The sequence below is a fragment of the Hippocampus bargibanti genome, linkage group LG16 (genome assembly GCF_051943395.1).
Source record: "Hippocampus bargibanti isolate YZ-2025 linkage group LG16, ASM5194339v1, whole genome shotgun sequence".
In the NCBI taxonomy this organism is placed as follows: domain Eukaryota; kingdom Metazoa; phylum Chordata; class Actinopteri; order Syngnathiformes; family Syngnathidae; genus Hippocampus; species Hippocampus bargibanti.
The window spans coordinates 1,157,295-1,184,332 of NC_142749.1; the positions used below are offsets into that span (position 1 = coordinate 1,157,295).

General features: G+C 44.4%; 2 protein-coding genes across 3 annotated transcripts in view; one reads left to right on the forward strand and one right to left on the reverse strand.

Annotated features, from left to right (window-relative positions):
• Positions 1 to 26,699, forward strand: part of opcml (opioid binding protein/cell adhesion molecule-like) — a 141,075-nt gene extending 114,376 nt beyond the window's left edge. For both annotated transcript variants that reach the window (XM_089016658.1, XM_089016659.1), the window contains exons 4-7: positions 8,980 to 9,117; positions 10,440 to 10,560; positions 22,519 to 22,670; positions 25,593 to 26,699. In XM_089016658.1, coding sequence (XP_088872784.1) covers positions 8,980 to 9,117; positions 10,440 to 10,560; positions 22,519 to 22,670; positions 25,593 to 25,696 — 515 coding nt within the window. In that variant the 3' untranslated portion in view covers positions 25,697 to 26,699. The remainder of the gene's footprint in view (positions 1 to 8,979; positions 9,118 to 10,439; positions 10,561 to 22,518; positions 22,671 to 25,592) is intronic.
• LOC148886042 (general transcription factor II-I repeat domain-containing protein 2A-like) lies at positions 17,343 to 18,184 on the reverse strand. The gene is made up of 2 exons (XM_089017663.1): positions 17,535 to 18,184; positions 17,343 to 17,445 (listed from the first exon to the last, which is right to left on the reverse strand). The coding sequence occupies exons 1-2, from the start codon at positions 18,182 to 18,184 to the stop codon at positions 17,343 to 17,345; spliced, it is 753 nt and encodes a 250-aa protein (XP_088873789.1).
• Positions 26,700 to 27,038: the final 339 nt, after the last annotated feature.

Genomic DNA, 27,038 nt, shown 5'->3' on the forward strand with positions numbered 1-27,038 from the left:
CCAGCCCTCGCGCACAGTGAATCCCAAAAATCCACCCCTTGTGAATATTATCATTAGAATTCTACTGGTCTTACACTACGTCCGCTAGCGGCGCGGAAAACCAGACATATCTCGATCAGTATTAGCATCGATCAGTCGCGTGTAGAGTAGTATCTACACTCGGGCCCGAAATTAAGGAGATCCACCGTGATCAAAACCATCAGAAACAGATGATTAAATCAAAAAAATCGTGTCACTAGCCCTCGATACGTGGATTACACGCATAGAAATCCTTCTGGCCAAAAAGGATTCCACATTCACCCAACATAGCAGCATGCTAGCGGCACTCACCCGTGAAAACTCAACCATGTGGTTAGGTCAGAATGAAGAGGCGCTTCCACCATGTCTTTATCTCGTAGCCCCCAGTCAACAAGCAGGCATCGCCGAGGGAACGACCCCCTTCTCTCTTGTGGGCAACCCACAAGCAGACCCCACCCAAAAGCTAGGAGCTTTTGTCTCTTGTCGACAGAAACACGCAGGTAGGCACCCCCAACCGCTTCAGACCGGACTGGCGCGGGTTTCGGTACCAGAATGTTGGATTGTTTTGATCGTTCGCCCTTGGTTCATCCCTTCTACAGGTGTTGATGGAGATAGATGGTTAAGTCATCAGGGAGCCAGGTGTTGAACAGAAGGTTGGTTTAATCTTGAAACGATGTGTATGGAAATGGAAAATATGTAAAAATGTGTTCGCATAGCACATTGCATACATATAGGTGACTAGAAAGAAGAAAAACAAGAGAAAATCACAAAATAAAATAACTATATATATATATATATATATATATATATATATATATATATATATATATATATATATAATATATATTAATAATATATATATATTATATATATATATATATATATATATAATATATATATATAATATTGGTGATCGCTTCCATTGCTATGTGGGGTATTGGACAGTGGTTATTGGCGCTGGCGGCGATGCCACTGTAGGTTACTATGAAGCCCGATTCTGGAGCCACAAAAACCTTCCGCATTCAGGACATGTGAGGCCAGGACCGGGCTGGCGAGGCGTGTACTGAAGCAGCACAAAGGTGTCTTTGCTCGTGCCGCCCGATCCTCCTCTGGGAGTGTTTGTTTTCAAGTTGTGTCACCCCTTCGTGGCATAAGGAACGCCGCAGTGGCCTGTTAGCTGCAGCAGACTCCAGATCGCTGGGCTTGATGTTGCATTTCTTTAGAGTCTGTGTTGGTTTCAAATTCTTGTTTCTCTACTGGTTCGGTGTTCAACAAAGTTCTGTGATCAAAATATCAGTGACGACGATAGATGGTGAACAAAAAGCTACTTTATTCTAGTGAGACAGAAAAAGCACTTCTCTCGTCTAGGCAGGAGCGAAGTCAGGAGCGCACAGAGCAAAGATCACAAAGAGAAGCGAAGAGCTCCCGCTCTGACTAGTTTTTGAATGTCCACAGCTGCGATCTGTTGTCCAATCAGCTACGGACAACTCAGTGTTGGAAGAACATAGGCTGAAACTTGATACTCGTTACATCCTGCTTTCACACGGTTCGACTGATATTTTATTCCATGTAGTCTAAATTGAACATGCAATAACATAATATGTACTAAACTAACATGAAATAACGTAATATGTTTACTAATGTGCATAAGCACTCAGGGTGTGGGAGGACTCTCTTTTGCCATGACCTCCGTTTTGGTTACATTGATCACGAGACCGAGTGATCGGTAGACGGAGGATATGGTATCAAGGGCATGTTGCATGGCATCTGGGCTGTGGGCCAACAGAGCATAATCCTCTGCATACTGTAGCTCGTGGATGTCGCTGATCAGGGTCTTGATCTTGGTCTTGGCCTGCAGGCGTCTGATGTTGAATGGGCGTCTGGATGGTAGCCTTCGAGGCAGAATTGGATTTGTACGCCGCCACCTTCCTGGATGGACTTATGGAAGAGGAGCGTAGCTGCCATCAGGAACAGGTTGAATATAGCAGGGGCCAGTACACAGCCAAATTTCTGCAGTATGGTCCAGAGAATGTCACGGTTAACTGTGTCAAATGCCTTTGTAAGGTCGATGAAGGTGATATAGAGCTCCTTGTTTTGTTCCTTGCATTTCTCCTGAACTTGGCGCGCAGCGAGGATCATGTCCAGAGTGCTTCGATCCTTCCTGAAACCGCATTGTGTCTCTGGGAGGATGTCTTCGGTAATGTGCGATGTAAGACGGAACAGCATTACTTTTGCAAGAAAGTAGGGAGATGCCACGGCTGTTGCCACATACTGACTTGTCCCCCTTCCTTTTATAAATGGTGACAATGTTGCTGTCTTTCCATTCCTGAGGAAGTGTCTCGTTTTGCCAGATGTTGCAGATGAGGTGGTTAAAGCTTCCGTGTCATGAGGTAGCCGCCGCTCTTGAAGACCTCAGCTGGAAGTCCATCAGGGCCAGGGCTTTTGTTGTTTTTAAGGCTCCGGATTGCAGAGAGGACCTCTGTGAACTGATGAGGTTCATCAAGGGAGGGAACTGATGGAAGCTCTGGGAGGGAGTCAAGGACAGATGTGTCTGAAGGGTTTACTTGGTTGAGCAGGGAGTCAAAGTGCTCTGCCCAGCGCTCAAGTATTAGCTGTTTGTCCTTCAGTAGTACAGAACCGTCTGCAGATTTAACTGGGACAATGTGTTGTCTTCGTGGGCCGTGCAGGGATTTTACAGCATCATAGAAGGCGTGGGTGTTGTTGTTGTCTGCATGCCTCTGGATTTCTTGGGCCTTGCTGAGCCACCACTTGTTCTCCATCATCCTCAGCTGTTTCTGTGTTTCACCACGGATGGCCTTGTAGAGAGAGAGGAGAAGTGGAGAATGAGGGTTGGAGAGAAGTGTGGTATGGGCTTTGCGCTTGGCTTCCAGAAGCTTCTGTATGGCAGCTGAGCTGTTATCGAACCAGTCTTAATGACGTTTCTGAGTGAAGCTGATGGTCTCAGAGGCAGCTTGATGAATTGTTGTCCTCAATTTTTTCCACCAGCTTTCAACATCAAGGTCACAGTTACTGGTGTCCTTGTCCAGGCTGGCAAGTCCCTCTGCCAGCTTGTTGCGGCAGCTGGCTGCACATTCTGGGGACTCCAGGGCCCTGGAGTTAAGACGCCTTTGGGGTTGCTGTTTCTTCTGAACAGGTCGAATTCTCAGCTTGAGCCTGGACTTGATCAGTTGATGATCAGTCCAGCATTCAGCCCCACGCATGGCCCGCGTGATGCAGACGTCATTTAGGTCTTGTTGCCTTGTGATGATGTAGTCCAGTAAGTGCCAATGTTTGGACCTGGGGTGCATCCATTATGTGATGTATTTCTTTTTCAGCTGTGGTGTTATGATGATGGTGTTAGTTACAATCAACTGATGCTCAGAGTACAGAGTTAGGAGTCGGAGGCCATTGCTGTTTATTTTCCCCGTCCTGTGCCTTCCGATTACTTGTTTCCAGAGCCCGGCATCAGTACCTACTCGGGCATTGAAGTCACCCATCAGAACAAGTTTATCAGAAGCAGGGATTTTGGATATGGTTGCATCCAGGGACTCGTAGAAGGCATCTTTGGTGTTATCGTCAGCATCCAAGGTGGGAGCATAGGCGCTGATTAAAGTTGCGAAGCGACCTTTTACCAGGTGAATACGGCAGGTCATAAGCCGTTCACTGATGCCTTGGGGGGACTCAGGGATGTTACTGAGTAAGCTGCTTTTCACAGCAAAGCCAACTCCATGGCGTCTTCGCTCATTCTCTGGGAGACCCTTCCAGAAGAATGTGTAGCCTTCACCAACTTCTGTGAGTGAATCCTCGCCTGAGAACCGAGTCTCACTGAGTTCGCCAATATCGATGTTGTACCTCCTGAGCTCATGTGCGATGAGGGCAGTTCGTCTTCGAGGTCTCTCCATCCCGTCTCGAGCATCGAGGAGGGTGCGAACATTCCAGGAATCCAGGTTCATAGTCATGGGTTTGATTATATTTCGTTTTCGACCGCCTTGGTGACTGCGGTGGGCCACCCAGGTGTGGTGGAACAAGCAATGTTTAGGTCACCTTTTCTAGAACCTTCCCCTATAAGGGGTGAGCAGTGCGGACCCTGAATAGGGCTGCTCAGACGCACAGGATGCTGCCGAAGGATAATGTTGCTCCATTCCATCTTCGCAACGACCATCAATCCTGTACCGCCCCTGTGTAAGAATCAAGCTAGAAGCTTCCAGTCACATCCATTACCTGCCCCCGTCACTTTATCCTATCGCCAGAGGACTTATATGGTGGAAGCTGAAACCTGCGCTACTCGTGGATTTAGTGTAGGGACGGGGCGCGCAATTCCTTCCCCCACATACTTGGCCGCACCCGCTGTATTCCAGTGGCATGAGTGAGGACACAAGATGACCTTCAGGTGAGTGCGGTTGCAAGGGGCTGCCGGTGGTCCGATCTGTTGGACTCCGCCTACGCCTACCCCCGGGTGCGGATTTGGGATCACTCTTTGTCTGGCCTCTACCCTCCGACCTGTTTGGCTTGGGTGACCCTGCCAGGAGTACAAGACTCCAGCCGACATAGCTCTCGGGGTCATGGAGACGTGCAAAGTGCCTCACCACGATAAGGTGGTGATCCCAGTCGAGGCATATATATATATATATATATATATATATATATACAGTAAAGTCTCGTTATATCGATATTCAAGGGAGTCCGAAAAAATATCGATATAACCGGGACTATCGATATATCCGACCCTGTTTGCATGTAATTTTCTCCGTGCGTGCATAGAAATAGTATCGATATAACCGGGACTATCGATATATCCGATATCGATATAACGAGACTTTACTGTATATATATATATATATATATATATATATATATATATATTATATATATATATATACAATGAATCGGCACTGGATGATCGTGCCAGGTGTCCTTTAAGTGTCATTGATTATAACGACCAGCACCTGCGAGGCTGCCGACAGGGCTGACGTCGCTACCCGCTGTTCACCAATGTGATCGGGACGACCAGCACCTGTGCAGGTGCAGGCGGGGCCGACAGCGCCCCCCGTTGGTCGCCAACCAGATCATGACAGTACCCCCCCCTTCAAGGGGCTGCTTCCAGAAGTCCCAACAGTCTCCCAAAAGGTCCACTCGCCAGGGAACGGTCGGTGGAGAGGGCAACCGCTGCCTCTCCAGCATACGACGGGCGGCGGCCTGATGGGAACGGGACTCGGCCTGGGGTGGACGAAGACGCGGCACGGATCGTCGTGGGCGTGAGTGCGATCCCTCTCGCACGTTCACGCGACGGCGCATGGCTCTGCGTGGACGTCGACTGCCAGGCGCAGAATGGCACCCCGTACAGCCGTATGGGACCAGGTCTCGGCCGGACGCCGACGTGGGCGTGAATTGCCCGGCTCCGGGGGAACGAGACCAGTCCAGAGCCGCTCCGGGATCCAGCGGTGAGTGGGGTCTCGGACTGACGTTGACGCGGACGTTGCACGGCTCGTCGTGGATGAGACTCAATTAGTCATGCACGACGACAGCGTGGCTGGACGTGGGCGTGCAATGCCAGTCACCCAGTGTCACCCTGGACGGCCACCTGGAAGGAGGTCTCGGCCGGACGTTTACGTGGACGTTGCGGCTCGTCGAGTGACGCAATTCAAACGCGACGAGGCTTGCGCTAACGTGGACGTAGCATGGTCAGGCACGGGGTGGAAATGAGACGGGTCCGATGTACCTGCGGGATCCGATAGTTGGCCGATTCATTCTGTCACGGTTTGCGAGGTGGTGATGGCGGGTTCGGATCCCAAAAAGCAGGCAGGAGGGAGCAGGAGGTTGTTTGACAAATTGTATTAAAATAAAGTCAGCAGGAACAAAATGTAAAACATCAAAATCATCTGAATGGAAAAAATACAAAGTAGCAAAAGAAGACCAAAAGTAAAAGTCCGCCAAGGTTAAACAAACCCGTACACAATGCATGCTGCAACCAAGCAGCAAACAAACAATGAATCGGCACCGGATGATCGTGCCAGGTGTCTTTTTAAGTGTCATTGATTGTAACGACCAGCACCTGCGAGGCTGCCGGCAGGGCTGACGTCGCTACCCGCTGGTCGCCAATTTGATCGGGACGACCAGCACCTGTGCAGGTGCAGGCGGGGCCGACAGCGCCCCCCGTTGGTCGCCAACCAGATCATGACAGATACAGTATTTCTCAAGGTGCTGCAATCTGGTGTAAGACTCAAAATATTAAGAACTGAGCTGCACATAGTGCTTTGTCTTTTGCCCCCACAGTGATTTTTGAAAATGAACAGCTGAAACCAACATCAAAACACATTTTTTTATTCCTTAAGATAGGTGCAATTTTGTTGCTAGGTTACCATAAGGTGTTTCCCTTGTGTTACCATGGTATCTGATGCGAGGCAGAATGGGTGACCGTGAAAGCCGACTATTGTCTAAGAAAGACTTCCCAAATGAACACTTACGGAACAATGGACTCTGCCCTTTTTAATTTTCATTCAAAAAGAGCTACAGTATTGTCCTTCTACAGTATACAGTAACAAGTATTATGACAACACAAAGACACAGAGAGTCATCATTCTTCAGCACTTTCTGTACCCTCTTTGTGACATGAAGCAGATGAAAGCGGAGAGGATCAAAGTGTCCTTTTCAGCAGTGGATCAGGGACGTCATGGTGGAATGTGCACGTCTACTACAAGCAAAATGTTGAAAGCAAACGCGCAGCTGTAGCATCCATTGACGAAAAGAGATTGTCTAACGTCTCCTGTGTCTTTGTGTTGTCATATTTGTTTTTTTCCCCAAGATGGCGGCGCGTGAACACGCAGCGGCTCCTCTCTCTCCCGGCAAATTGGCGTTTTCGTGTTTATTATGTTTGTTAAAGTCATTATAACTGCCTTGAACGCTGGGTCCGAGAGGACAGTAATTTAATATGTCCTGTATGTCATGCATATTAGCATATTTGACAATAAAGCTGACTTTGACTTTGACATAAATCCATGTCAGTCACTTCTCATTTCATAAAATGAGAAAGTAAGTCTCTTAACTCACTTGTTTGTTGTTAAAATGGTACTGCAATCAAATAGTGTTTCTCTATATTCATTTATTAAAACCATTCAGCAGTTCAGTGGATCTGTCTGACTTTTCACATCACAACAGTTTTGCTTTGTATTTGGGCAATCCGGGATATTCTTCGACCTTCATTCATTCATTCATTCATTCATTCATTCATTCATCCATCTTCTGAACCGCTTTCTACTAACAAGGGTTGAGTGGGGGTGTGCTAGCTGTTTGCAATTGCAGTTTACCATCAGAGCTGTTGCAATATACAATGTAGCTTTTATCATCATAATAAAACTCCTGCCCACCACCTTTTCCAGCTACTCCCATGAGGCAGGAGCTACCGATCCATGCGCACCAAATCCATCAGACATTTAAACGCTTTTTCCTCCGAGCTTTGCAATGTTAAACAACCCTGTCGAACAGCAACCCATTATAACCATTGTCGCTTCAGCTGTGTACTCACTTGAACCACTGTTACTGACCGATACACTGTAATCTCCAGCACCAGACACTAACAAACTACTCTTTCAAGATAACCCCGACTATTTCTCTTTATGCTTACACCATGATATAACAACTTAAAGCCTGATCCAAAGCCTCAAGCCTTGGTCCCATTCCACCTGGTCTCCTGGACACACAGTATGTCTAAATTCCTCATGTACATCATGTCAAAAGTGTCAATTCAAAACAGGTGTAAAACAGGATTTAAGTATACGGTGTTGGAAGGCAAAAGTACAAATCCAGAGCGTAGCCAAATGTATTTTCTTATCAGGCTATTAACACTGTCACACTAGTTTGTACGACTCATCTCGTCGTTTTTATAGTAAGACCGCCACGTAAAGGACAACCGAGGTCTCCGGACAAGTTGAGTCCATAATTTATAAAATGGCTTCAAATGACTTCTACTGAGCGTATTTTACAAAGATTACACCGCATATAGATTTATTTTACGTTTTAAGACTCGCGCTGAATTTTTTTGAGTTGATCACAAGTCCGTGCGTGACGTCACTGAAGGAACGCCCCTGACCGAAAAAAAAAAGACACATTGTAGCAGTCCTTCCATCGCTGCAATGTATTTTGCTGTACTTGTTTGGTCTAAAAACCTTGTGTTTCACCAAAAAGCCACCAGAAGAGGGCGACCAAGCTCCATGGAAGGAATTTATCAGCCTGTGGAAACAGCCTGACTAATTCCCTACAGGGCTTTGTCGCCACTTTCTGCCTCCCTTGGGTGCGACATTTCCCACCCCTGATGCCTCAAAATGACACGGAATAAATTCTTTAATCGATTGCAAACATGTATGCTTTCTTCTTCAGAACTATTTGAATCATATTCATAACTGGATGTGTAACAAGATAGCATATTCTCTGAATCTGAAGCCATTGTTTTGATTCTCCAGCAATGCAAGACGTCTTGGCGTGACGTCACGAACTGGGGACAGGACTTTCTGAAAATGCCCAATTCGCAGCTCAATTTTTTGCAGATTTTGTACACTAAGTCATTTTTATTGGTGTTTTGCATTTGAATAAAAATATCATACTGTGTGTTTTGGGTATTTTAGATGCTTTTAGATATTTTCGATGATTTTACATTTCTGATGTCAGTTAGGAAACAAAAAAGTGACATTGGTTGTCCTTTAATGTACAGTCCGAGAAATAAATAGCGACGGACACCCATTTCACAAACAATCAATACAGCCCTACATTATGCTGGGAACTGATTCAGGGTATCCCCCGCCGACTGCCAACAGACAGTTTGGATAGGCTCCAGAACTCCTTGCAACCCTTGTGAGAAATAAGCAGTTTGTTAGATGAATGGATGACTCTGATACCAATTTTCACAGACCACCTAAAAGTCTGTTGGATTTTCAAAAGAAATCTTGTTGTTTTTCTTCCTCGTTACAGGTCCTGATACATTTATAACAGAAGGAGAGCATCTGGAGCTGGCTACCATCAGCAAAGATCAATCCGGATCATATGAATGCATTGCTTCAAATGACATATCCACCCCTGATGTGAGGACAGTACAGGTCGCAGTCAACTGTAAGAGTCACACGGTCACATTATCTGACAACAGATATGCTGGTGGAAGTTTGTGATCTGAAAAAGGTGTATGCAGTCCGTATGCTTTACATGCTTATAATAATAATAATAATAATAATAATAATAATAATAATAATAATAATAATAATAATAATAATAATAATAATAATAATAATAATAAATTTCATTTATAAGTGCCTTTCAAAACTCTCGAGGACATTTTACAGTGGTACATATGATTCAAAAGTCTTAGATTATTTACAGGGAGGTCCTATTATGCTGGAACATTGATGTACTATAATTAGGTCTCACTGCCATCAAATGCAAATACCGTAATTTCCGGACTACAGAGGACAATTATTAGCCTCACCCAGTATATTTTTAAATGAAAAAACATTTTCTACATACATAAACCGTACCTGTCTATAAACCGCATGTGCACAATTTGAGCACGTTATCACTCGCTAAATGGGCTGCTTACAAAAACATAGCAAGTAACTGAGAGCCTCATCTTCCTGCTCCTCCTGAAAAGTTGCTCTTCGCATACGGCCAGTTTTGGTAAATGATTTCTCGCCGCTGGTTATCCAAACCGACCATTCAACTTGGAGGGCCACTTTAAATGCACGATTCACACGCAGTTTCAGTAGTTACATTAACTTGCGTCTTCATCGGCACATATTTTCGCAGTGTCTCATTCTGACCTTTTGTGCTCGAGCGCCCCATGGAGGTCGTTAGAAAAATGCATAACTTGGCCGCATAGTTGCATAAACTGCAGGGTTGAAAGCTTGTGACAAATGTTGTGACTTATACTCCAGAAATTATGGTCAATAAATAAAGAAAAAAACAGTAACACGTCGCACAGATTTTGGTGGGAAATTAATGTGATAAGATAAAATCCATAACCATGAACAGAAATATACTCTTGAAAGTCAAATAAAAATTCAGAACATAAGGCTAAATAAGTGTACACAGCAACCATTAACAACGAAATGTTGTTCCTGGAATGTTCACCAAACATACTTCTTCAGATAACTACCATAAAGGATATGGTAACAAGTTTGGGTCAACATCTGTATCACTGTGTATCACTAAATCCAATGTAATCTTCATCCTCTGTGTCACTTTTGAACACTTGTACAGACTGCGGTAAACGATGTGAATGTGAAAAAAAAACAGGAAATTATAGGATGTTTTAATGATTTTACACATAAGTCCCTCCGGAGTGCTTTCTGTACACCACCTACCATATCATTTGTATCACAAATTCTTCAAGCAGAAATCTCATGTCATGAGTCCAAACATTCTTTTAATGTATTTTATAGATCCTCCCTTAATCACTAAGGCAAGAGGTACAGGTACGGCAGTAGGAAAAAAAGGCATTCTTCAATGTGAAGCTTCTGCTGTGCCTCGGCCAGATTTTCAATGGTATAAAGAAGATCACAGGCAAGTTTCATCCCGGAGCTTGTTCATTGCTATGCAAACACATACATTTTAAATGTTTTAAGTTGTTCATACATCCTCCCCCCTCCTCTCTCTCTCTCTCTCTCTCTCTCTCTCTCTCTCTCTCTCTCTCTCTCTCTCTCTCTCTCTCTCTCTCTGTTGGGGTAATTCGCTATACGAACATCTTTAAACATCTTTTTGCATCGTTTGTTTTTGTTTTGGACTTCCTGATCAGAATCAGAATCAGAATCAGAATCATCTTTATTGCCAAGTATGTAGAACACACAAGGAATTTGTTTCCGGTAGAACACGCTGCACTAGTATCGTCGTCAAAAAAACTGCTAAGTGGCACTATACAGTTCCATTTTGGCTACTGTTGAAAGAGTTCAAAGAGTTAATGGCTTGGGGGATCCGTCATATCCTGCCTGCCTTTACATGTTGTCACATCCTATTACGTCACATCCTATCACATCGCATCCTGTCCGTCTTACATAAATGCTCTCCCAGCGCGTCAATCTCTCTTTTCCTTTCTGTCTCCCCTCAACTGACCTCACAATGTCCCTGCTGATTAAAATAACAAATTCTGTTCAACACCTGGCTTCCTGCTGATTTCACCATCCCACTTCTAACACCCTGAAAAGCGATGAACCAGGAACGAACGATCACTTTTTTTACCGATCACTCTCCCTCACTCTCTCTCTACAGTACTTCTTAACCTTGTTGATGGTACCGAACCCTACCAGTTTCATATGTGCAATCGGTGAATCCCTCTTGAGTGAAAAATAAGTTGTTGTTTTTTTCAAATTCAAGACATAGATATATGTTTTTACTGCTACACAAAATGAGCCGTGCATGAACATCACCTTGTTCAAAGAACAAAACCAACACAATGCATAACTCACAACAAATTACATACCTGCTGTTGCTTTTGAGAGATCAGTTCTGATATGCGTGGCTTCACCTTGCCACTCTCATGTCTTATTCACAGCAAAGTCTGTTCCTTTTCTTCAATTTTATGTCCAGCATGGTTGAAAAGGATTACTCACAGAGATGAATAAGAATAAGAATAAGAATAAGAATACATTTTATTTCAAGCACCTTTCAAAGCTCTCGAGTACACTTTACAGTCACAGACAACCATATATACAATAATAAATAAAATACAATAATACATAAAATACTTTAAATAAAATACAAATATCAATAGAAACAAGAGATAGAGCCACACAGAAAGTGCCTTTTTAAATAAGAATTTTTGAGATGGGATTTGAAGGTGGGAAGAGAATCCATGTTAAGAATGTTGGGTGGAAGTGAGTTCCAGACTTTGGGGGCAAAAGAGCTGAAAGCTCTGTCCCCCATCGTGCTGAGATGGGCAGAAGGGGGGCACACAGAGGTGGAGGGAGGAGGAGGATCGCAAGGAACGAAAGGGAATAGAAATTTGAAAGTCAGATAGGTATGGGCAAGTTTATGGATAGCTTTAAATGTATAAAGAAGAGTTTTAAAGTTGATTTTATATTTGACCAGGAGCCAGTGGAGCTCTTGGAGGACGGGGGTGATGTGGTGAAAGGATGAGTTTCAGGTGATGACCCGGCTAAAGAATTCTGGACTAGTTGAAGTTTGTGGAGAAGTTTCTGAGGGACACCAAGGAGAAGTGAATTGCAATCGTCAATCCGGGAGGTGACAAGACGATGAAGAAGGATAGCAATGGTATGAGAGACGGGCAAACACGGTTGATATTGCATCGGGGAAGTACGCAGATCAGGTTCATCAATCCATCCATCCATCCATCCATCTTCTGCCGCTTATCCGAGGTCGGGTCGCGGGGGCAGCAGATTCAATAGGGAAGCCCAGACTTCCCTCTCCCCAGCCACTTCTTCTAGCTCATCTTGGCGGATCCCGAGGCGTTCCCAGGCCAGGTGTGAGACATAGTCATTCCATGTGTCCTGGGTCGTCCCCGGGGTCTCCTGCCAGTGGGGCATGCTCGGAACATCTCACCAGGGAGGCATCCTGGGAGCATCCTAATCAGATGCCCGAGCCACCTCATCTGGCTCCTCTCGATGTGGAGTAGAAGTGGCTCGACTTTGAGCCCCTCCCGGATGACCGAGCTTCTGAACTTATCTCGAAGGGAGAGCCCGGACATCCAACAGAGAAAGCTCATTTCCGCCACTTGCATTCGGGATCTCGTTTTTTCGGACACAACCCATAGCTCGTGACCATAGATGAGGGTTGGGACGTAGATCGACCGGTAGATTGAGAGCTTTGCTTTTTGGCTCAGCTCCTTCTTCAACACGAAAGATCGGTACCAATGTCCGCATCACAGCAGACGCCGCACCGATCCGCCTGTCGACCTCTCGCTCCCTTACACCCTCATTCGTGAACAAGACACCCAGATACTTAAACTCCTCCACTTGAGGCAAAATCTCCTCCCCGACCCGGAGAGGGCACTCCACCCTTTTCCGACTGAGAACCATTGTCTCAGATTTGGAGGTGCTGATTCTCATCCCAGCCGCTTCACATTCGGCTGCGAAATGCTCAAGAGAGAGTTGGAGAGTTCCACTTGAAGGCCCCAACAGTACCACATCATCTGCAAAAAGCAGAGATGCTATACTGAAGCCACCAAAACGGAAACCTTAACGCTTTGGCTGCGCCTAGAAATTCTGTCCAGAAAGGTTATGAACAGAATCGGTGACAAAGGGCAGCCTTGGCGGAGCCCAACCCTCACTGGAAACAATTCAGACTTATTGCCGGCAATGCGAACCAGACTGTGACATCGGTCGTATTGGGACCGAACCGCCCGTATCAGGCGTTCCTGTACCCCATACTCCTGAAGCACCCTCCACAGAACAGTGGAGCCAGTACACGTCCAAAGGGCTAGCTTCGGCAGTCGAGGGTTGGACCACCAGGATCCCCGCCTTTGGCTGCCGCCCAGCTTGCAATGCACCCGACCCCTCTGGCCCCTCCCATGGGTGGTGAGCCCTTGAGAAGGGGGACCCACGTTTCCTCTTCGGGCTGAGCCTGACCGGGCCCCATAGGTGTAGGCCCGGCGAATAGGCGCTCGCTAACGAGCCCCATCTCCAGGCCTGGCTCCAGAGAGGGGCCCCGGTGACCCGCGTCCGGGCAAGGGAAAACCAAATCCATTTGTGTTCTTCATATGGGGTCTTCTGAGTCGTACTTTGTCTGGTCCCTCACCCAGGACCTGTTTGCCATGGGTGACCCTACCAGGGGCATAATGCCCCAGACAACCTAGCTCCTAGGATCATTGGGACACACAAACCCCTCCACCACGGTAAGGTGACGACTCATGGAGAGGGCAGATCGGGTTAAGTTATTTATATGGCAGTGGAAATGTGCTGTCAAGGATGACACCTAGACTTTTGACCTGATGGGAGGGAGAAACGGTCGTATTGTCAATAGTGAGAGAGAAATTGTTAGCTTTGCTCAAGGTGGATTTGGTACCAACAAGGAGAATTACGTTTTTTTTCGCTGTTAAGTTTGAGGAAGTTATGGGTAAACCAGTATTTAATTTCAGAGAGGCAGAGTCAAAGGGAAGAAGGTGCAAGAGAGATGTCAGCTTTGCTTGAGAGATAGAGCTGGGTGTCATCCGCAAAGCAATGAAATTGTATCACAAATTTATGGAGAATATCGCCAAAGGGGAGAAGGTAGGTGATAAATAGGAGGGGTCCCAGGACAGAGCCTTGGGGCACATCAGACGATACAGGAGAGGACTGTGAAGTGAATGAGTTAATTTGGATGAACTGAGAGCGGCCGGAGAGATAAGAGTGGAACCAGCGTAGGGGCGTGTCGGTGATCCCTATGAAGGATAGTCTGTCAAGGAAGATGGGATGAGAAAATGTGTCAAAAACTGCGGTGAGGTCAAGAAGGAAGAGGATGGAGAGTAAGCCGGCCTCAGCTGCCAAAAGAAAATCGTTCGTGACTTTAAGAGAGCTGATTCTGTACTGTGGTGGGGCAGAAACCAGATTGGAATGGTTCGTCGAGATCATTCTGGGAGAGGTGAGAGTGTAGCTGGGAGTACACAACTTTTTCTAGGGTTTTGGAAATAAAAGGAAGGTGAGAAATGGGGTGGTTGTTTTTGAAGTCATTGGGATCAGATCCAGGCTTTTTAAGAATTGGTGTGACAGCCGCCGTTTTGAGGGGGACAGGGACGATTCCTGTCGATAGCGAGGAGTGAATAATGGCTGAAATGAATGGAAGGAGAGGTGGTAAGCAGGATTAAACCAAAACTGTTTGGAGGGGATCTAACTGACAGGGAGAATTATAGGATTTATTTATGAGGTTTGAGATTGTAGAGGGATGAGGGTGTTCAAAGAAAGATAAGAGATGAGAGGGGGTAGGAAGGTTGGGGCTGGGTAAGGGTACAGAGGAGCCAAGATGCTGGTGGATTTTGTATACTTTTTCAGAATAGAATAAAACGAGAGAATTGCAGGTGTCAGAGAAAGAAAGGTGAGGAGGGGGAGAAACAGAGGGTTAAATGATTCTGTTATAAAGAGAAAAGAGAGCCTGACTATTTTCAGTACTTGAGTCAATGAGCAGAGTAGTATTGTGATTTAGCATGAGATGGCAGCAGTCAATCCAGAGCAGCAAATCAGGTCAAGTGTGTGTCCTTTTGTGTGCGTAGGGAAGTCCACAAGTTGGCTGAAGCCAAGGCTATCGAAGAAAGAAGTGATGTCATTTGTTCGTGGAATAGTTGGAGTTTGCATGTTCTCCCCGGACCCGCGTGGGTTTTCCACGGGTCCTCCGGTTTCCTCCCACACTCCAAAAACATGCATGTCAGGCAGATTGACCACTCCAAATTGTCCCTAGGTGTGAGTGTGAGAGTGACTGTTGTATGTCTTTGTGTGCCCTGCGATTGGCTGGCAACCAATTCAGGGTGCCCCCCGCCTCGTGCCCGAAGACAGCTGAGATAGGCTCCAACAACCCCCGCGACCCTAATGAGGAATAAGCGGTACGGAAAATGAGATGAGATGAGATGAGATGTTGAAGTCTCCCAGAATAATTATATTTGGTGAGAGAGAGGAGAGGTGGATGAGAATCGTACAAAATTCCTTTAAAAAGGGGGGGGGGGGTAAATAGTGGTGAGAATCGTGGGAGTTGGACCCGAAATTTGACATGCAAAGCAGTCAAATTAACACGTTTCAGGGAGCGAGACTGGGAGGAATTCCCATATGTCACGATAAAAAAATAGCTAGGCCACTTCCACGGCTAAAATGGCGAGGTTTGGGAATATAGACAAATCCCGGAGGAGTAGAGTAATTTAGCTGTGAAAAGTCACAAGGAGTTTGCCACATTTCATTTAGGCAAAGAAAGTCAAGCTGACGGTATTTGAGGATGTCCTGGATCAGATCACCCTTCCCAGTAAGTGGGTGGATGTTTAGTAGGCTTAAAATGACAGCAGGGCAGTCCATCATGGTGTCGCAGTTGTGAGAATTAGTCAACCTAGCAAGGCCGGCTAACACGCTGTGATCCACGGCCGGCGGCGGGCTGGCCGAAGGGAGGTGAAGTCCTTCGAGTCATTGAGGGGGAATCCCCGACGAAACCAACGAGACCCAGATATATGTTGTGACAAATGGTATTAAAAAATTCCAAGGCTTTTTTGGCAAAAAATGGATACTTGTTCATTTATTGACACCAAAACATTGAGAGCATTGTTGTTCTAAAGAGTTGCTGTTGAACCTGCCTCTGCTGAATTTCAATGATTTTGTTGAGGAATTCATGATTGACATCTGCTGTCGCATCAGGTCGCCCACCCTACTTCGGGTGGGCGAGCTTGAGCACTGGGACCATGCAGATGTCTGGTCAAAGCAGTTTAAAAAGCAGTTTTGTTCATCTGTCCTATCCAGCCCCGCCCCTCCTGTCACCTCATTCGCCACTCCCGGGAGACGGCCCCTCCAATCATCACTCACCTGGGTTCCCACAGCTGATTGTCATTCACTGATTGTGCCTTCTGCCTATATCTGCCTGTCGCTCACTACCGTCTCCGTCTGAGTATTTTTGGACTTTGCCGTTTCCACTTCCGTGTTGCTCGGTCTGCTGTCATTAAGTTACCTTCCTCCACTCTTCCCTGTTTGTTATTTTTTGATGCATGTCCCAGTTAAGACTCTTGCTCCATCCAAGCCTGTCACGTCGTGTATTTCGGGTCCTTCCCTATCGCCAAAATCCCGTCGCTCGAGTCCTGCCTCTTTGCACTCGAGCGTCTTAAAACTAGCAGCTGATCTCGATTGTAAATCAGCTGGTCTCGACTGTAATATACTATACTATAATACAGGGGTGGGCAATTAATTTTTATCAGGGGCCGCATGAGAAACCTGAATTGTGTCAGAGGGCCACCAACTTTCTTTCATTGTAAATTCTCAAATTAAATATTTTGAATAGCTGGTACTGATAATCAGAAGAATAAAGCACTCTGTAAATATTTATATTAGGTGATGTGAAATTGTGGTGTATTAGTTAAATAAGAAAAACAATTATTGAACCAGTGCAATTTATTTTTAACTTGTTAATGTTTTCCACCTCATGTTACCTCTTCAGTGAGAATAATCCAGTCTGTTCTGGGCTTGAACAAGGGCATTGAAATCTGGCGGAATGTCTGAAGTGGCTATCCGAAGGACAGCTGAGAGGTGGTCATCAGTCATAGAGGATCTGTGTTTGGATTTGTTGAACTTCATAACTGAGAATGTCTGTTCACAATGATAGGTAGATCCAAAGAGGACTAGGATCCTCTGAGCATGCCTCCTCAGGTGTGGACAATTCTCCTCTTTGAGGGCGGATTAAAAGTCCAGCAGTGAGGCTGACTTGAAATGATCTGCCAGAAGTGTGTCAGACTGCAGATCAATGAGTTCCATCTGAACTTCACTTGGTGCATCATCCACACTGCAGTTTAAGGGAGAAGAAACCATGTGCATTTCACTATCAAGAGTTTTGAAATCGCCTTGAAAACTTCTTCTAACGCGGTTGAGTACTTTTGGAGGTGATCACCTGATCTTTTGGCTTCCTTAAGTGTTGGCAAGTGGGTCAGAATGTTGACCTTCACTTGGCTTGACGGAAGCTGCAGTTTTCTCATGAAAGCCTTCAATGCACTGTACATCTCATGCACAAAAAGGCCCTTGCTCTGCATTTTGACATTTAGTTCGTTCATTAGTGCAGTCACATCCACAGCAAATCCGAAGTCTGCCAACCAGTCGTTATCTGAAAGTTCTGGGACGTCATGACCTTTCTGAATACAGAACTCCTGAATCTGGTCTCTCAGGTCCCAGACACTTTTCAGAACGTTCCCAAGGCTGAGCCACCTAACAGTGCAGTGATAGCTTATGTCACCATGTTCAGCCTCATTTTCCTCCAACAAAGCAACGAACTGTCTGTGATTTAAAGCTCTCGCTCTGATGAAATTAACTATTTTAGTGACTGCATCAACGACATGTTTCATTTTTAACACTGTCTTACACAACACTTCCTGGTGTATGATACAATGCAAAAATGTCAATTTCTGATCAGGGTTCATTTCTGTCACTTTATCCTGCATTCTCTTTAAAAGTCCAACATTTTTCCCGGTTAGATTTGGACAACCATCTGTTGTCACACCTGCAAGCTTGTCCCATTTCAGTCTTAACATAGCCATACATGCATTTACCTCTCTGAACAAGTCATTACCAGTGGTTGTACCTTTAATTGACTGCATGGCTGCCAACTCCTCCGTGATTTGAAAGTCTGTGGTTATCCCACGTAAGAAGATGAGCAGCTGGGCGGTGTCACGTATATCGCAGCTCTCATCCAAAGCCAGAGAAAAAAAGTCAAAGTCGGCCGCTCGGTTCTTCAGCTGAAGCTCTAAGTTTCCCGCGTTGTCCTCAATCCGCCTTGTTACAGTGCGTCGGGAGAGTGAAACGTTCTTGAAACGCGCCCTTTTTCTCTGGGCACATCAGCGCAGCAGAGTCCAATAAACACTCCTTAATAAACTCTCCGTCGGAAAATGCCCTACTTTTTCTGGCGATTTTGTGAGAAATGACATAACTTGTCCTGACCTTATCTTTTTTCAGTTGTAAAAGTCTCTCTGTCTCAATGGAGATCATATATATATATATATATATATATATATATATATATATATATATATATATATATATATATATATATATATATATATAAATCCTCGTCTCACCCACCATGGGTGGTGTCTGTCCCCATTTCAGCTCGGGTCCTCTACCAGAGGCCAGGAAGCTTGAGGGTTCTGCGCAGTATCCGTGCTGTTCCCAGCACTGCGCTTTTCTGGACCGAGATATCCGATGTTGTTCCCGGGATCTGTTGCAACCACTCGTCGAGTTTGGGGGTCACTGCCCCAAGTGCTCCGACCACCACAGGCACGACTGTCACCTTTACCTTCCAGGCTCTCTCCAGCTCCTCTCTGAGCCCTTGGTATTTCTCGATTTTCTCATGTTCCTTCTTTCTGATGTTCCCATCACTCGGGACCGCTACATCCACGACAACGGCTTTCCTTTCCCCTTTATCTATGACCACGATATCAGGTTGGTTGGCCATTACCATCTTGTCAGTCTGTATCTGGAAGTCCCACAGGATCTTTGCTCTGTCATTCTCCACCACCTTGGGAGGTGTTTCCCATTTTGACCTTGGGGTTTCCAGTCCATACTCCGCACAGATGTTTCGGTAGACTATGCCAGCCACCTGGTTATGGCGCTCCATGTAGGCTTTCCCTGCCAGCATCTTACACCCTGCAGTTACGTGTTGGATTGTCTCAGGTGCCTCTTTGCACAACCTACACCTTGGGTCTTGTCTGGTGTGGTATATCCCTGCCTCTATGGCTCTGGTGTTCAGGGCTTGCTCTTGGGCAGCCAGGATGAGTGCCTCTGTGCTGTCCTTTAGGCCAGCCCTCTCTAGCCACTGATAGGACTTCTTGAGATCAGCCACTTCTGCTATGGTTCGGTGGTACATCCCGTGTAGGGGCTTTTCCTCCCATGATTGTCCCTCATCCAGCATCTCAACCTCTGTTCCCCATTGTTTGAGACATTCTCTGAGTACATCATCCGTTGGAGCCTTCTCTTTGATGTATTCATGGAGCTTGGATGTTTCATCCTGGACAGTGGCTCTCACACTCACTAGTGCTCCTCCTTCCTTACGGCTTGTGTACAGTCTCAGGGTGCTGGACTTGGGATGGAACCCTCCATGCATAGTGAGGAGTTTTCGGGTCTTAACATCCGTGGTCTGGATCTCTTCCTTTGGCCACCTTATTATTCCTGCAGGGTATCTGATCACTGGCAGGGCATAGCTGTTTATTGCCCGGGTCTTGTTCTTGCCATTGAGCTGGCTTCTGAGGACTTGCCTCACCCGCTGGAGGTATTTGGTCATAGCCGCTTTCCTTGTTGCGAGTTCGAGGATGCCATATGCCTGTGGTATACCAAGATACCTGTCGCTGTTTTCAATGTCTGCTATTGTTCCTTCAGGGAGTGAGACCCCTTCAGTGTGGACTACCTTGCCCCTCTTAGTCACCATCCGACTACATTTCTCCAGCCCGAATGACATTCCGATATCACTGCTGTAGATCCTGGTTGTGTGGATCAGGGAGTCTATGTCCCTTTCGCTCTTAGCATACAGCTTTTCATCCATGTAGAGGAGGTGACTGATTGTAGCTCCATTTCTGAGGCGGTATCCATAGCCTGTATTGGCGATTATCTGGCTGAGGGGGTTCAGTCCTATGCAGAACAGCAGTGGGGAGAGTGCATCACCTTGGTGTATGCCACATTTGATGGACACTTGCGTTAGTGGCTTGCCATTGGCTTCAAGTGTGGTTTTCCACATCCTCATCGAGTTTGCAACGAAGGCTCTCAGGGTCCTGTTGACCTTATACAACTCCAAGCATTCATTGATCCATGTGTGTGGCATTGAGTCATATGCCCCCGACGAAACCAACGAGACCCAGATATATGTTGTGACAAATGGTATTAAAAAATTCCAAGGCTTTTTTGGCAAAAAATGGATACTTGTTCATTTATTGACACCAAAACATTGAGAGCATTGTTGTTCTAAAGAGTTGCTGTTGAACCTGCCTCTGCTGAATTTCAATGATTTTGTTGAGGAATTCATGATTGACATCTGCTGTCGCATCAGGTCGCCCACCCTACTTCGGGTGGGCGAGCTTGAGCACTGGGACCATGCAGATGTCTGGTCAAAGCAGTTTAAAAAGCAGTTTTGTTCATCTGTCCTATCCTTGTCCTTCTTATTCAATGTCACGAGACCTTTGTGGCCTGAGATCTGAGATGGTTTTCAGGCCCCTCCAGACACCAGTGACATTGCTGGCTTCTAGCTGCTGCTCCATCTTCATCCTTTTCTCCTCTGTGATTTGGATTGGATTAGCCTTTATTTGTCTTGCAGTGGAGAAATTTACATTTCACAGCAGCAAAATTATGAAGGGGAAAGAGATACACCATATTGTGGTCTGCTCTTCCAAGAGGGGGGAAGGGGTAGAGTCTGTACGCATCCATAGCATTTGAATAGAAGAAGTCCAAGATGTTATTGTCTCTGGTATCACAGGTTATATACTGTGTGAATGTTGGGAGGGAAGATTGCAGGGATACATGGTTGAGGTCCCCAGAGATGATGAACAGGGTGTTGGGGGACTGGGTTTGCAGCCTGTTTAAAACAGTCATGAAGGTATCAGAGGCTGCGCAACCTTTTGCCGTTGAGGGAATGTACGCCATCACAGCAATGGCGTGTCAGAATTCCCATGGCAGATAATGTGGCCAGAGGGTAATCGCTAGCAGCTCAATGTCCCGAGTACAGTTTTTTCTTTGATCGTGATGTGCCCAGGATTGCACAATTTGTCGTTTACAAACACAACAGTTCCCCCTCCTTTCTGCTTACTGCTCCCCGCATTCCTGTCCATTGTACGAGTTGGTTTCTTGTAATCAATCCAGGCTGTGCACAGGTTGGTATGTCGGGATATATATATATATATATATATATATATATATATATATATATATATATATATATATATATATATATATATATGGATACTGCGCAGAACCCTCAAGCTTCCTGGCCTCTGGTAGAGAGGACCCGAGCTAACCCATGGGGGGTGAGACGAGGATTTTTTTTTTATACCAATAAATTTCATTTATAAGCACCTTTCAAAAGGTCACTTTACAGTCACAGGACTCAATGAGGCAATTTATAAGGGAATCAACCAGTGTATCCACTTTTTGTGGCTTGTTTTGCTCAGTGGTGTGCCATGAGCCTTGACACAATATAAATTATAAATTATATTTAATAATATTTTACTTGTATTGTTTAAGTCTTTAAATATTTTAAGATCTCTTTTTCCTTTTATTTTAAAAGTATTTTTCAATGTTGTACTTACAATCAATTGTCCATTAGCCTAAATGCATTCTGAGCATTTTTTTTCTATTTTCCATTATGATGATGGCTTTAAATATTTGAGACAAATGAAATATGCACTGTTCTGATGTATAATTTTGGTTTACACAAAAGAAAAATGTTCATCTTGAACTGTTAAATCTTTATGTTAAACTATTAATCCAATGTATTTGGTTGAAATTAAATTTGCTTTGTCTCAACAAGCAACATTACTTGAAGGCAAAACTTTCATGTTATGTACTTTTTTTCATTGATCAACAACTAAATATTGACTGAGACACTTTGCTTCAAAATTAAGAAGTTCACGTAGTTTTCCTCTTTTCTGTGGATATTTTCCAGTTGGTAAAATTTAAATTTTAAGCCGTTAAGCTTATAATTTTTTTTATTATTTGTCATTTGTCGATTGTGATGTCATTTTCATTAGTTTTTTTTCCCATGAAAATTTTAACATTCATTTAAATACGGTGTTTTTTCTGCTTTGTTAAAATATTTGAGTCAGTCGGGAAATCATTCAGAGAAAACATTTTTTTTTTAAATAAAAGTTCCGCCTGTCTCTTTTAGGCTGTCCAATGGAATTAATGGGATCAGGATTGAGAATCGAGGCAAACAGTCAATGCTCATCTTCTTCAATGTCTCAGAAGAAGACTATGGCAACTACACGTGTGTTGCAATGAACACCATGGGGATAACTAACGCCAGTATAATTCTTTATGGTAAGTTTGATTGCTGAATTTAGATTTTGTATTTCAGGCAGAGGTCAATAAATTAACTTGTTACTTGTTTTCAAAGGAATTATGTGATTATTTGAATTTGTTTGAACAGTTTAACAACAAAATTGGTGACAATATATATACAATTAAAGCAGGGATTTCATCATCAGAGCATCTGGAGAAACATCATTTAAATGCCTTTAATCCCTCAAGCGGCCTAATTTTTTAACGAGATTACTTGTCCAGAATATATTGTCAGAGGTCCTCAACAACACATCAGAAAACTATCGTCAGTTAACTCAGTTCCTTATCATCAGTTAACTCAATGGTAACTGCATGATTTTAAGCAAAAGCCGGATTCAACGCTGTTACTTTGTAATCATAATTTGCATGCTTGGCTAACCTGTCAGTACGCCAGAACTGTCTCCCACTGAAAATGTGTGGCTTGGTCTGTGATGGTTCCGGGAAGGGAGAAGTAGCAGTGGATCCAATAGCGATTATAGAATAGTTGGGAAGGTGGGCCGTGGGGAAAACGCGGTAGGGGGAGCCTAGATACATTCAAGTAAGCACAATCATCAAGAACCGAGTTCTTACACTCAGGTGGTGATTGCAGATAAAGTGCAAGTGTGGGAGCCTCCTTTGGCCCAGCCTTATAAGAACAGGAAGTAAATCAAATCTCGGGAAGTGGATCACTAAAATAAATGAGGAAGTCAGAAAACAAAAAAATGAGGACCCCGTGACTGCACATCACACAATCCTCACCAAGTATTGCAATGGTAACTCATCTTGAGTTACCATTGCACCGCTCTGACATACATTTCTGTCACTCCAAACCTCCTCATGCAATACCACAGCTCTTCTCTGGTCTCCCTGTCATACACTTTCTCCAGATCTACAAAGACACAATGCAATTCTGTCTGACCTTCTCTGTACTTCTCTATCAGCATTCTGAAAGCAAACAATGGATCTGTCGTGCCCTTTTTGGCATGAAGCCATACTGCTCCTCACAAATGAGGTAAACTAGTACTCAATCTATGGTGCAGTCAGTTAAACCAACGCCTCATCTGCTAGAAACCTGCCTCACCAATGGCAATTTGCATACTGCCAAGAACTAGGCGCAGGGAGCAAACAATGTTTAATACAGATGAAAACTGGAACACACGAAAGATGAAATTATTAGATGGAGGCAAAAAAAAGTTTGAAAGACAAAAAGGGGGTGAAGGCTTGGTACAAAATGAAAATGAGACAAAAGGTCTGGAACATGACCTGAGTCAAATCAACCAACAGGCAACGAGACAAGACACGTGAGGGGAATATATACAGGGTTTTTTAGTGATGTCAAATAGGTGAAGGCAAAAACAATCAGGGAACAGGAGGAAGGGGCAGCGAGGCAGAGGGAAGACTGTAAATCATGACACATCAGTATCGAACTCCACAAATATAAGGGTAGGCAATGTTATGCAGAAGAGTCATTGCAACAAAACTTAAAAGTACTCATGACTGATTTTACAAAAATTATATAAAAAAAGAAAATAAACACAATTGAGATCAATGTGGCTCTCCTTTTGTCAGTCGTCAGCCGCATTGGGAAATCTTCAGTAACAGACTAAGAAGTGCATCGCGCCTCGATCCTGTAATTTAGGATTAAACTGACAGACAAAAATCCGAATCCCCCCTACTTAAGTCGTGCATCTATCAGTGACACCCCCTTGTGCCACTTTGTGGTTTAGTAATTTGTCCAGCTGTAGACCACAGAATTTGGTGTGTGCTCTAGTGTAGACAACTAAATTGGTTGACAACATTTTGTGGTTGTGTATGAATGACAGTATGATCTTGTTTATAAATTGCACCTTCCATAAAACACAGAATAAAGTCATATTTTGATGAGAAATATATTTGATAAACTCCAACTCCAAGAACAGCAATGTCATCCTGAAAGGGAATTTAAAATTAAAATAAAATAGAGAGGGCGGCCCGGATGTCGAGTGGTTAGCACACCGGCTTCACAGTGCAGAGGTCGCCGGTTCGCGTCCCGGTCCGGCCTCCCTGTGTGGAGTTTGCATGTTCTCCCCGGACCCGCGTGGGTTTTCTCCGGGTCCTCCGGTTTCCTTCCACACTCCAAAAACATGCATGGCAGGCAGATTGACCACTCCAAATTGTCCCTAGGTGTGAGTGTGAGAGTGACTGTTGTATGTCTTTGAGTGCCCTGCGATTGGCTGGCAACCGATTCAGGGTGTCCCCCGCCTCGTGCCCGTAGACAGCTGAGATAGGCTCCAGCAACCCCCGCGACCCTAATGAGGAATAAGCGGTACGGAAAATGAGAGAGATGAGAGATGAGAATAAAATAGAGAACATATCAGTGCACGACACGCTAACATTACGTTGTTACTAGGCAACGACAACTTGCCTGTTATGTTCAGGTAACATATTAAGTTGTGATGGGGGTGGACCACTCCCGTACGACTGAGAGCTTATTTATATAGACGTATTGTGATGGGGGGTTTTGCTTGGTTATATTTCTTTGATGTTTTGTTTGGTTGATTGTTTGTGTGTGTGTGTGTGTGTGTGTGTGTGTGTGTGTGTGTGTGTGTGTGTGTGTGTGTGTGTTTGATTGTTTTTTGCGTGTGTGTGCGTGCGTGCGTGTGCATGTGTGTGTGTGCGTGCGCGTGTGCGCGCATGTGTGTGTGCCCGTGTGTGTGTGTGCGTTCGTGTGTGGGTGTGTGCATGTGTGTGTGTGTGCGTGTGTGTGTGTGCGTGTTTCTGTGCGTGTGTGCACGTGTCTGTGTGTGTGCATTCGTGTGTGAGTGTGTGCATGTGTGTGTGTGCGCGCGCGTGCGTGTGTGTGCGCGCATGTGTGTGCGTGTGTGTGCATGTGTGTGTGTGAGCTAAACAGAGAAGAAATGTTGGCTTTTTTTTCCCCCTTAGGACCTGGCGCAATGCATGATGTCAACAGGGCCGCTATTTTGCCCCATTTCTCCTTCTGCACCTTGCTGATGATGACCTTCCTCTACCAGCTGCTGAAGTTCTGATGTTTCAATGGGTCAACCTACAAGCTTCTTTTTTGCATTGAAAAAGAGCAAACTATTCAAAATGTGCGGCATTAATCAAATGAAGGGGCAAAGACATAAAAATGGTGCATTTTAATTTAATGTTGATAAAGTCCTGAGTTTATGTATACTTCAAACTTTTGTATGTGAAAAGAAAAAAAGACAAAATAATAAATGTAACTGTTGATGGTTGACTGTTTATTGCCCAATATCAGAGTGCACATTCTGATAATTATTATGTAATGTTTATGTGTACAATACAACGTAACTTTTTTTTAAGTAAATGAATGGGAAAGTGATTGTAGTTTAATCTGACTGTATTTTTTACAGTTATATGCAAAACAGAATAAGACACTTCATGACGAGCAGTAATAACACCACATGATGAATTCTCAGGCAAGTTCTATTACATCATGCATCAAAATTGTATTTTACATTAGAGTGTAAAAATTGTATAGATCTGTACAGAAGAGAAACGGGTTATGATTTGTTTGTTTCAGTACAAAAGATCAAAAGGGAAAGACTGCCTTCCTCACAATCACTGTGTCATTGCAGTTCCATGGCATATTCATACAGAAGCATTGATGTGTTTCTTTCATCCCCGCTGCGGTGTGCGTTGAACATGGTTAAAAGTACTGCAATGTGTTACATTGGTCTGAGTTGTGTGAATTAAGCCTGCTTGTTTTGTCAATTAGGTTATCACAACATATGCAATTTGCATGACAAATTAGAAGCGGTACGGAAAATGAGATGAGTTGAGATGAAAGATATAGTAATATATGGATTTTTTTAGAGGGGTCACATTTTTAAGGTGTGAATTTAAAGCACATATGCATTTTTATAATTAGCAGATTGCGGACCCACCTAGACAACAAATATGGGAATTTCCGAAAAGCAGTGCTTCCCATATTCAGTAACATTTACGACAATAATAATAATAATAATAATAATAATAATAATAATAATAATAATAATAATAATAATACATTTAATTTCCAATCGCCTTTCTGAACATTCAAAGACACTTTACAATCAAAAGAACAATACTTAGAACAAAAAAACATAAATACAATGATAAATAATAAAATAGCTGGTTGAACTAGACCTTGAATGCAATTTTAAACAGATGGGTTTTGGGGTGATTTTTGAAAGTAGGAAGGGAGTCAATATTACGGATACGGATGTTGGGTGGAAGTGAATTCCAGAGTTTGGGTGAAAGCTCTGCACCCCATCATGGTGTGACGGGCCGAAGGCACATAGAGGTGAAGGGAGAATGAGGATTTGAGGGACCAAGAGGGAACAGAAATTTGAAGCAGGTCAGACA

Bases quoted from the DNA above. Each gene is read 5' to 3' on its own strand.
- LOC148886042 (XM_089017663.1), bottom strand. From the start codon at position 18,184: ATGTTAAGACTGAAATGGGACAAGCTTGCAGGTGTGACAACAGATGGT. The intron at 17,446-17,534 runs GTACTCAACCGC...CTTAAACTGCAG, and splicing joins TCAGGTGATCACCTCCAAAA to TGTGGATGATGCACCAAGTG.